The following is an 11,693-nucleotide window of genomic DNA, read 5'->3' on the forward strand; positions in this document are numbered from 1 at the left end:
TTTAAATCCTAAAAAAAAAATATGAAACATTAAATAACTTCATTAATACATGATAAGGCTAAAAAATAAATAAATAGACAGGTTAAAAAGTTATTTCAAAAATAAAAGCACTAGCTATTAAATAATGATAAATTTTGATCATCATAGAAAAATATAAATTTATTTTGACTCTAATCTTTCATTAGTTAATTATTTCATCAATAACTTTTGTTAAAGTAAAAAAAATGTATTTTCAATTTTTTATGAATAAATTTATTAATGTTATTAGTATAGATTTATTATAGGCTCTTATTTTATTTTATTTTATTTTATATTTATGAATTTGAATAAATTAATTTGAATATAATAATTAATCAATGTATATATAAAAATATTTATTTAATATTTAACGTGTCGGAACGTGTCGGAATTCTCTACTTTTTGAGAAATGGCGTGTCGCGTGTCGTGTCGTGTCGTGTCGTGTCGCATCGTGTCGTGTCGCGTGTCGCGTGTCGGTGCTACCTAGGTTGCCGTTGCCGTCGTTATCAGGCATCGCATTCCCACAATTCTCCGGGCTTTGACACTAACTAATGCAAAGGAAACGAACAGCCACGAGAAAACTCGCAAACATATTTGCGAAACCTAAAACGTATAGAGTGCATTAAGAAAAATCTCTCAATTTTGTAGACGCTAAAAAGGAACAAAATTCCATCAAATGAAAGTAAGACATATTTTAATGAGTAAAACTCTAACCCTAGCTATTTCTTCACATTATAAAAAATTTGCAATTGGGCGGGAGAGCGATAACAACCGCAAATGAGAAAATGTTATGACTTTCGATGCGATATCAGCCACCCTAATACATCTGACTTTTTAAAACATCATGAGCAGAATAATGTACGATTTCGATTGAATATTTAGATGCCTCATAATTCGAATTAGATTTAATAAAGTTCAAGAAAGGTCATTGCCTTTCAATTCGCAATTGCATTCTCATGAGATGCATCGAGACAATGAACTATCACCCGCAAGGAGTGGGTCCCCTAATCATTTGTCAACGAAATGATTGTTGCCATTGCTTTCATTACCGGGCATCGCGTTCCCACAATCCTCTAGGCTTCGATACTAACTAATGCAAAGGAAACGGACAGACACGAACACAGTCGCAAACATCTTTGCGAAAAGTAAAAAGCATAGAATGCATTAAGGGCAATCTCTCAATTTTCTAGACGTTGAGAAGGATCCATCACTACAGAGACACATTTATACGAGTAAAACTCTAACCCTAGGAATTTCTGCACATTATAAGAGAATTGCCATCGAGTGAGAGAGTGATAACAACTCTAAGACTCTGTTCGTTTCACGGAAAGTAACTTTCGAAAAAACGTTTTTCAAATTTTCCAACGTTCTTTTCACGAAAAATGAATTGCTTGGGAAAATCATTTTTTATGAAAGAAAAAAAGTCTTCTAAATTAGGAGAAAATGTTTTCCACTTTAAAAGTGGATATCACTTTATCTCTCTTATCTCATACTCCTATAAGCCTTCACTTCATCCTCCTCCTTCTTCTCTTTCTTTTTAATTAGAATTATTTTTTATTTTCTTTATTTTCCCTCTTCTTCTTTATTTTTATGTTTTCTTTTTCTTTTTTAAATTAATTTTTAATTCTTTTCCTTTTTCTTCCCTTTTCTTTTTCTTCTTCCTCGGCTGGCCATCGCCACAGCGACAACCGGCGACTAGCCACAAGCCAATTCCAACCTCCCCCAAGGCTAGATTCGGCGAGGGTGAGGCTCGAGCTCTTTGGACCTGGCGAGCCGCTAGCTTGTTGGCCTCGGCGGAGCTCGGGCTCACTTGGATCGGGTGAGCTACAAGCTTGCTAACCCGATCTAGGTGAGCCCAAGCCTCAAGTTTGCCGGATCTAGCAATTGCGTCTTGCTCAACCGTCCGGGTCATTCTCGTCAAGGCACACGACAGCCAAGGAAGGAGGAGGAGGAGGAGGAAGAAGGAGGGAGGAAAGAAAAAAAAAATTAAAAATGATAAAAATTCAATTTTAAAAAAATATATAAAAATTAAAATCAAAATTTTCGGTCAATTAAAAATATTAAAATTAAATTTTTTTGGTAATTTTGCCCAAAAAATCAAATTAGATAATGAATAATAAAAAATATTTTCCACTCAAATTTCAGATTTCAGCCGAATATCAGAAAATATAATTATCTTCTTGAAAAATGACTTTTTAAAAAATGCTTTTTAGAAATGTAGTATTTTTCTTGAAACGGACGGATCTTAAATAAGAAAATATTACGACTTTCGATGTAGTGATAGCCGGCCTAATACATTTGACTTTCTAAAACATCAAAAGAGTGAATTGCCTTGCTGGCATACGCCCCCAAAGGTTTCAAGGGGCGAGGGACACGTCCCGCGCTCCACGCCGACGGAACGATTTCATTGCTGAAGGATCCACGTGCTTCGTAGGCCGGGAATCGTGACACGTACGGCGGCTAAGTGCCTCGAATCGGAAAATCTGATCAAAACAGGCAATAAGAAAACGACGTGATGGCAAATTCCAATGTTTAAAGTGACAGAGCCGCCCCTGGTTTTACAGCTACTCCACTCTACCTCGCCTTCGAACCGAACGGAAGGAAGACGACGATCCATCTCCCGATTCTCTCGCCGAGCTTTACTCTTGCCAAAACATCTGCTGCCGACTCCTTTCCATCGCCGCACCCATGTCCGCGTCAAGAACCGACTCGCCGCCGCCGCCGCCGCCGCTGCCGCCGCCAACCAGATCCTCCCTAAAGCCCTCGCTTGTAGTCACTCTCCTATCAGTCTTGGCTCCGATTGTCGCGGTCACGGTTCTCTACCGACATGAGCCCTTCGACCCGGCTCCGCTGCCCATCCACGAGCTGCCCGGGACGGTCGCCGCCCCGATGCAGAACGGCCGCGTACTGCGCGGCGCGGAGATGGTCGGGGCCGGGCGGGTGGTGGGGCCCGAGGACGTGGAGCACGACCCGGCGTCGGGGGTCATCTACGTGGGCTGCGCGGACGGGTGGGTCAAGCGGGTCAAGGTGGGCGAATCGGCCGGCGACACCGCGGTGGAGGACTGGGTCAACACCGGCGGGAGGCCGCTCGGCCTCGCCCTCGGGCGCGACGGCGAACTTATCGTTTGCGACCCATACAAGGTCAGCATCAACCGCCCGATTTTGTGTTTGCGACAACTACATACTTCCGTGAGATCTTGTTTTTGCCGGAATTAAATATTTTTGAGATATTTTGTGAAAGGAACTTTTTTTTTCTTTTGGTCGAAGTGAAAGGAATTAATTAATTAGAAACTGTGCCATATCTACCATTCATATTTTCAATGAAATCGAGTAACTCTTTTATCCCGTGAACATAGAATCTCGCTTGGGATTTTGCCCAGATCCCATTAGGAAGGTTCCATAAATATAAAAGAAAAATTAAAAAAGGTAGATCAAAAATATATTAGAATAGTATCACTAGAAAGAGATTATTAAAAATATTGGAAATAAGAATCGGATATTCAAAATAGAAAACGCTACAATTATTGTAGCCCCCCTCAGATCTACTATAGGAGCGGATAACGAAAAGAACCTGAAATTTTTTATTTGAAGATTGGAGCTATTAAAATATGATATTTATTTTGTAGTGTAAATCTGAGTCACATGTTCCTTTCGAACGTAGATCTATTCTTATAAAAATTGCTTTTATAAAATGCCTAAAAAGAATCACAGAGATTGTAAATCAAATTTGGCAGGGCACTTGTTAGACAACTGTATAAAATCTGCATGGAAAATCAAGATATTATCTTATAAAGTATATTTAAAAAGTGAAAATACAAATCCAAACAAGTACGAGTGGGGTTTATTAAGGAGAACCAGGCAATTAGTGAAATGAAGTTTCGAGATTGGCTGCAAGACGAATTTTTTTTAGGATTTATTCTGGGGCAAAGATCAAGACCACTGAACATCATTAACTAACAGATGAATTCTAGCAAAAAATAAGGTAGCAAAAGAAAAGATTTACAAAGATAAATTACTTGGTTGTATCGGCCTACATCAGATCTATTATCGTCCGATGCACATCAGGCCTTCCTCAAGCCCATTAGCCAAATTACATAATCGAATATTAATTCACTGTCCATTAATTTTTGCATTAGATATAAAAATAAATTAGAAGCATGCTAACAATTACTTTTTAATGCTCATAATTGATAATGATTCTCATGGGGTATATTATTCAAAAAGTTAAACTTATTGTCCATTGAACAATTTAGTTATAAACCTTTCAATTATACGGCCAGCCTCTCCCACCAACCCTCAACAGTCAAAAAGAAAAAAAAAGTCAATAAATAAATTCTCGAATTTCTAAAAAAAATTGGCAAAACTTGTTGAGGTTAGCACCAGTCTTCCTATGTCAATGTTGAATGACCAGCGTTCACATATGTGATTTTCAATCAAAATTGGTTGGAATAACTACATTGGCGAATTCGTCAAAAGATTTAAAATTAAATTGGCATAATTAAAAGATTTAAAATTGAATTAGCCGCCGTATAATAGGTTTAACACTTTTGAGCAAATATTGGGGCTCCCTTGTTTAGCTATCTTTTGAGATGGAGAAGCGAGTAAAATAAAATATGCATTAGTATTGATTCTATTATTGATTCTATTGTAACAGAGAGGGGGAGGGAGGGAGGGAGAGAGAGGGAGGGAGGGAGGGAGGGAGGGAGGGAGAGAGAGAGAGAGAGAGAGAGATAGATAGATAGATAGAGATAGAGATATGTGATTTTCAATCAAAATTGGTTGGAATAACTACATTGGCGAATTCGTCAAAAGATTTAAAATTAAATTGGCATAATTAAAAGATTTAAAATTAAATTGGCATAATTAAAAGATTTAAAATTGAATTAGCCGCCGTATAATAGGTTTAACACTTTCTGAGCAAATATTCGGGCTCCCTTGTTTAGCTATCTTTTGAGATGGAGAAGCGAGTAAAATAAAATATGCATTAGTATTGATTCTATTATTGATTCTATTGTAACAGAGAGAGAGAGAGAGAGGGGGGGGGGAAGGGAGGGAGGGGAGAGAGAGAGAGATAGAGCGATAGATAGAGATAGAGATATGTGATTTTCAATCAAAATTGGTTGGAATAACTACATTGGCGAATTCGTCAAAAGATTTAAAATTAAATTGGCATAATTAAAAGATTTAAAATTGAATTAGCCGCCGTATAATAGGTTTAACACTTTCCGAGCAAATATTCGGGCTCCCTTGTTTAGCTATCTTTTGAGATGGAGAAGCGAGTAAAATAAAATATGCATTAGTATTGATTCTATTATTGATTCTATTGTAACAGAGAGGGGGAGGGAGGGAGAGAGAGAGAGGGAGGGAGGGAGGGAGGGAGGGAGGGAGGGAGGGGAGAGAGAGAGAGATAGATAGATAGATAGATAGAGATAGAGATATGTGATTTTCAATCAAAATTGGTTGGAATAACTACATTGGCGAATTCGTCAAAAGATTTAAAATTAAATTGGCATAATTAAAAGATTTAAAATTAAATTGGCATAATTAAAAGATTTAAAATTGAATTAGCCGCCGTATAATAGGTTTAACACTTTCTGAGCAAATATTCGGGCTCCCTTGTTTAGCTATCTTTTGAGATGGAGAAGCGAGTAAAATAAAATATGCATTAGTATTGATTCTATTATTGATTCTATTGTAACAGAGAGAGAGAGAGAGAGAGGGGGGGGGAAGGGAGGGAGGGAGGGAGAGAGAGAGAGATAGAGCGATAGATAGAGATAGAGATATGTGATTTTCAATCAAAATTGGTTGGAATAACTACATTGGCGAATTCGTCAAAAGATTTAAAATTAAATTGGCATAATTAAAAGATTTAAAATTAAATTGGCATAATTAAAAGATTTAAAATTGAATTAGCCGCCGTATAATAGGTTTAACACTTTCCGAGCAAATATTCGGGCTCCCTTGTTTAGCTATCTTTTGAGATGGAGAAGCGAGTAAAATAAAATATGCATTAGTATTGATTCTATTATTGATTCTATTGTAACAGAGAGAGAGAGAGAGAGAGGGAGGGAGGGAGAGAGAGTAATACTAACATGCATTAGTATTGATTCTATCGAAACTGTCATTTCCAACAGGGGCTACTGAATGTGAGCAAACATGGAACGATGAGAGTAATACTACTATGCATTAGTATTGATTCTATTGAAACTGTCGTTTGCAACAGGGGCTACTGAATGTGAGCAAACATGGAATGGTGGAGCTGTTGACAGACGAGGCGGAAGGCGTGAAGTTCAAACTCACGGACGGCGTGGCTGTGGCCAGTGACGGGACGATATACTTCACTGACGCCTCATACAAGTACACCTTCGGGGAATTCATTTGGGACATTTTGGAGGGTCGGCCACACGGGAGGCTCTTGAGCTACGACCCCGCGACCAAAGAGACCCAGGTGCTGGCTCGGGATCTCTACTTCCCCAATGGCATCGCGCTCTCACCCAACCAAAGCTTCGTGATCTTCTGCGAAACCATCATGTGAGTTCGACGCGATGTTTACAAAGACTTCCCTATACCAAAAAACCTTCACGAATTGATGGTTGATAAATATGGATGATTTGCATTCCTTAGGAGGAGGTGTAAGAGGTACTACATAAATGGCGAGCGAAAAGGGCATATCGACACATTCATTGGCGGTTTGCCGGGGTATCCGGATAACATTAGATACGACGGAGAAGGCCATTACTGGATCGCGCTCTCCTCGGTGAGTCAATCATTGCCGATGAGTTTCTTGTCTATTATTCTTTTGTTGTGAATGTAAATTGCAATTTTAGTTAACTGAGAGCGTGTTTGCTTATTAGCTGATTCAACGTTCCTATACGTTTCTAGCTTTGTTCCAACTTGAACAATCTCCAGTGCGATGCAGCAGCATCGTGCACTACTCAATGAATATGCATGATGCACTGAATCTTCCTTTGCATAACATATGAATTGGTTTCACAGGGGATCTCGGTGTCATGGGATTTGGCAATCAAGCATCCCTTCATAAGAAAAGCAGCTGCGATCTTGGAGAGACTGAACAGGCGGCCGGCGATGGAGAAGGACAGTGGGGTTTTTCAGGTCAACTCAGAGGGAAAGCCGGTCGCGCATTACTACGATCCTCAGCTGTCGTTGATATCGAGCGGGAACAAGATTGGTGACTACTTGTACTGTGGCTCCCTTCACTATCCTCACATCCTTCGCCTCAAATTAGATTAGAGGCTTCTTGTTTAAATTAAGGGTAAATTTGTTTTACTAAAAACCTCATAATAAATAAAAAACAATTTCTAGAAAAATGATTAATTTTTAATTGTATGGTAATTTTAAGGAAAATGATTTTCTTCTTTCCAATGGAGAGAGAGGTCGTTTCCCTAGATTTATACTTATCATTTTCAGTCAATAAAAAACTTTTTTCATAAATTAATTAATTTTCCGTCGTTCATTATGGTCTCCCTTCTAAGCTGTGCTTGACGTGGATCGGTCAAACGAGGATATTCCTTATCATGTCAGTGAATATTGTCGGATAAAAAGTGGACCATTTTTAATGTTGATGAAAGCGACATTTTTAGGTTTCCCCATTGTCTATCATGTTGGCTTCATCGCTCGTGTTCAGATATTGGCCCATTCTCATTTGGAAACATCTTTTGGTCAAATAAGCAAAGTATGATCGTGCCTTGGAATCTAAAATTGGGCGGGTACCAAAGCATGGATATCCCGTCGGTCCGTCTCCCCACCGTTGATTTTCGAGGAAATTTTTTGGCCCGGGTTTATGGATGGCCAGCACTCGACCCGATTGAAAAAGTGAGTTTAGTCCCTAATGAGAAGCTGAATCCGAAATCTTCGACATTAGTGCAATGAAAAGTCTCATGTCAAGAAATTGTTAAAAATTCCAACCCAGAGAAATTCTCTAAAAGAATACCAAGTGAGTCCCATATGCAAGTAATATGGGATGTGTTTCAAATGAAGTTACATAAAAGTGCCCATGGAGTTTAAAAGTAAATAATAGGGATAATGACACTAATAATCTCTAAATTTTGATTTATTGTGTAATATCATTCTTAGATTTTTTCAACCGTTCAAATTCATGAATGTCCAATCTTGTCCATAAATTGTAGATTTGTTTGATCTAACCTCTTACTTTATATATCAAAGTCAAATCAATTTTTTTGATACTATTCACAAATTTTCATAACTACACTAGTTGCCATTTTTAAAATTTCTTTATGCTTCAATCCGTTCACTAAATTAAAAAATAATTACACTATCTTTTGTCTCTTTTTGGTCTTTATAAATATTACGATAGTTCCATTAAAGTATATTCTAACTTATGATCTCTATATTTGTATAAGTAGAACCTCATTTAGAGTTATGTCAAGTTGATGTTTCTACCATTTTAAGAATACGTGTCATAAGGATATCTAAAAACCATCTGAATTTACCTATATATAATTGTACTTACATTAATCTAAATCTTAATCCTAACTTTTAGATACATAAAACTTTCAAGTTTTGGTGTTTTGTGTTTTCTTAATTAAATTTAGTCCCTTCTGTAAATGAGGCAAAAAAACAAAATAGCAGGATTATCAATTCAATACAACTTTAAATGAGGCTACTTTTAATATTATATGATCATAAACCAAAATATACATTAATGAAACCGTCGTAATATTTATAAAGACAAAAAAATGTCATAAAAAAGTAATGAAAAGATGATGATTTTTTTGTTAATGTGGAACCTGGATTGAAATGAAAAAGATATTATAAAATATGGGCAATAGTAAGATTTTGAAAACGTGTGAATAGCATTGGAGGACTGATTTGACTTTGTCATAGAAAATTGAGGGACTAGATTGAACAACTTGAAAATTTATGGACTATATTAAACACTTAGGAGTGTTCAATTACCATATTTAACAAATAAAAAATGTAAGGATGACATTACACACATTATGCCAAAGTTTAGTGACTATTAATGTCGTTTTCTCTAAATAATGAGATCACAAGAATCCCAACTTGAAAATGAAAATAACAAGGCGTGGAAAAATAAAACTTGGGTATTTTATGAAATATTGAGAAAGAGAAAATAGAGACCAGTATTTTATTCAATATTCACCAAATGAACATGGGTATTGAGTGACTAGCATAGGTGAAGCCCATATACGTGGAAATTGCACCAAACGAATATTAAACTAGTAAGTGGGCATGTGCCAAGGCGCAACCAAGTTAGGAATGAATGGCGGGTGATCCGATCAAATTTTCTTCTCTTTTTTTTAATTTAATTCGTGATCGTCGTTTCTTCCATCACACATTTTAGTTTCTTTTCCAAAACGGACGACGTCTTCAATCATGATATCTTATTCTCAAGACATTCAGGCATGCTTTCTTAATCGAGTGCCATGGTCAAAAGGTTGTCCATATCGCGGGAGACGACAAAAGCATAGGCTGCGTCGAGCAGGAACATAACACGGCGTCCGAGTCAGAGTGATGGAAGCCATCAAAGATTTCAATTTCGAATCTTGATGTCGATCCAATGACTTTTTTTTGGGGGGGTCATAGATCCAATGATTAAAAAGTGAATGATTGAATGCCACCAAAACCAGAAAAACAGAGAGCAGCCGAAGAATGTCCCTAGCCACTTCCATGGCTACATTCAACCATGCCCGCACGCACCACGGGTCCATGGTGGGAAAAAGAAAAAGGCATGTTATACCGGCTTTTTCTGTTCCTTATACTGTTTTCATGTTCGCTCCATTTCATCATTCGACGGTTCTCCTTTTTTAAGGATGGAAAAGAGATGTTGTCATAGGAATATTTTGTTTGATTAAATTCGATTTTTAAATGGCAAGCAAGGGTCATCGAAGCCATGATGCTCTGCAAAATACTCCAATAGCATAACCTCTTCGTATTTGCAAGTCATTATGTGTGAGAATAATTATCCGATTAGTCTTAAAACTATCGTATGAATATCAATTCAGTCATAATTTTACAATTTTTGTCAATATGACCCTTCTAGCCAATCGTCGCCCGAAGTTGCTATCGTGGCGATACACAAGTTCTCCATGACAACGTGCCACCGACGGCTAAGAATGACTAGACGCCAAGCTAATAATTTCTAATAGCTATTAGTTAAAAGGACTAAGCTCAAACCTCATGCAAATATTTAGGACTACATTGACAAAGTTGAAAAATTTAGCATCGAATTTAGCATTCATACAATAAGTTTAATACTTATTTGGTGATTTTCTCAAATATTGTTGAAAGATATCTTCAACACTTCTACTTACTTACTCCAAGACAATATACATTATAAATCAACTGTGGAAGCACCTCTTGAATCAACTAGTTGATGAAGCTTTTCATCGTTGCTCAAGCATCATTTCATAATGGACTCAAATTCAATGCATTGTCTTTTCGGTAATTAAAAATTCAATATCACTTAATTATATGATTTATATGCTTTTTATATACATGGAGCTTTCATTCGCCTTATCAACTTATAATTTTGGATTAAACTCTGTAATAGTATATCAGAGACAAATTCCACCTTGATGTATTTTTTGGATTCGACTCGACTTACACGTGAGAAAGAAATTGAACCACGATAGCGATAAATCCCATTCAAAATTCATCACACAAGAGAATGGCACGACGACCACAAAAGCAAAAGTGAGCATATACGCTTGTCTTAGGCCTTTGTCCCTACTCCCTCCTCTGTCTACCACTCCGACCTCGTAATGGCGAGATTTCCGTAGCGCCACATCCGTCCACCGTTCCTGTCTTGTCCTTACGTTTCGGCATGTCGAGTTTAATATATTTTGATTATAATGGAGGCTCGTGCAGATCTTGTTCGCTTCGATACCGATTGCAAAGTCGTGCGTGTCGTCCCCGCCGCTCGATAAGGACCACAAGTACCCCCACCCTTTTCGCTTTCCTTGGTGCAACTTCAAGTGATGTCGAACAGACAAGTCTTGAGCAGTCGATCACACACACCATATTTGCATTCTATTACAAGATTGTCGTATCTGTTCCATCGTATGTTGTTAAAGTCCTAAGCAAATGTTTGTTTTGCTGGTGACGGGAATTCATTTTACATTTGTATTTACCACATGACGTGCTAGGCGGTACGAGTTAGGGACGTGACATAATTTAATTATCTATCATCTTTCATTCTTTTTTACCTTTCATTTGATTTAAGTTTCAAAAGTAAATGAAGAGAAGTTACGTAAAATGACAAATTTGAAAATAAAAGGATAAATTAGAGAAAGCATTTTCAATCGTGCTCGATTATTTCTCAATATTTCCCTTCTATTTCTATTGACTTTAAATATTAGAAAGTAGATGAAGAGAAAGTATATCAAGACTTTAGCTAGAGAGGATATTTTAGTTATACTCTTTGCTATTCTGACCTATTTTCAATCCAATTCCCTAAATCTATTTGTAAACAATGAAAATTTTCGATCTAATTATAGGAACGGGAACCATCCATGTAATGATCTCACCGGCCCATATTGAGAATCCCATCATGAACCGAGCGATCCGCGCCGTCAAATTTTCGGCCTCACGAGATCGGACGGTTCAGATCCCTCCCCCGGGCCGTTAAGCGTCGAGACGAGAGCGTTTCCCCCCCTTTTGTCAAGCTCGAG

At 37.5% G+C, this 11,693-nt stretch overlaps 1 protein-coding gene across 1 annotated transcript; it reads left to right on the plus strand.

Moving 5' to 3' along the window:
* The first annotated feature begins 2,413 nt into the window (after positions 1-2,413).
* Positions 2,414-7,595, plus strand: LOC104422832 (protein STRICTOSIDINE SYNTHASE-LIKE 6). The gene is made up of 4 exons (XM_010035271.3): positions 2,414-3,159; positions 6,242-6,549; positions 6,643-6,775; positions 7,015-7,595. The coding sequence occupies exons 1-4, from the start codon at positions 2,707-2,709 to the stop codon at positions 7,267-7,269; spliced, it is 1,149 nt and encodes a 382-aa protein (XP_010033573.2). The 5' UTR covers positions 2,414-2,706; the 3' UTR covers positions 7,270-7,595.
* The last annotated feature ends 4,098 nt before the right edge of the window (positions 7,596-11,693 follow it).

Source organism: Eucalyptus grandis, chromosome 10 (assembly GCF_016545825.1).
Source record: "Eucalyptus grandis isolate ANBG69807.140 chromosome 10, ASM1654582v1, whole genome shotgun sequence".
NCBI lineage: Eukaryota > Viridiplantae > Streptophyta > Magnoliopsida > Myrtales > Myrtaceae > Eucalyptus > Eucalyptus grandis.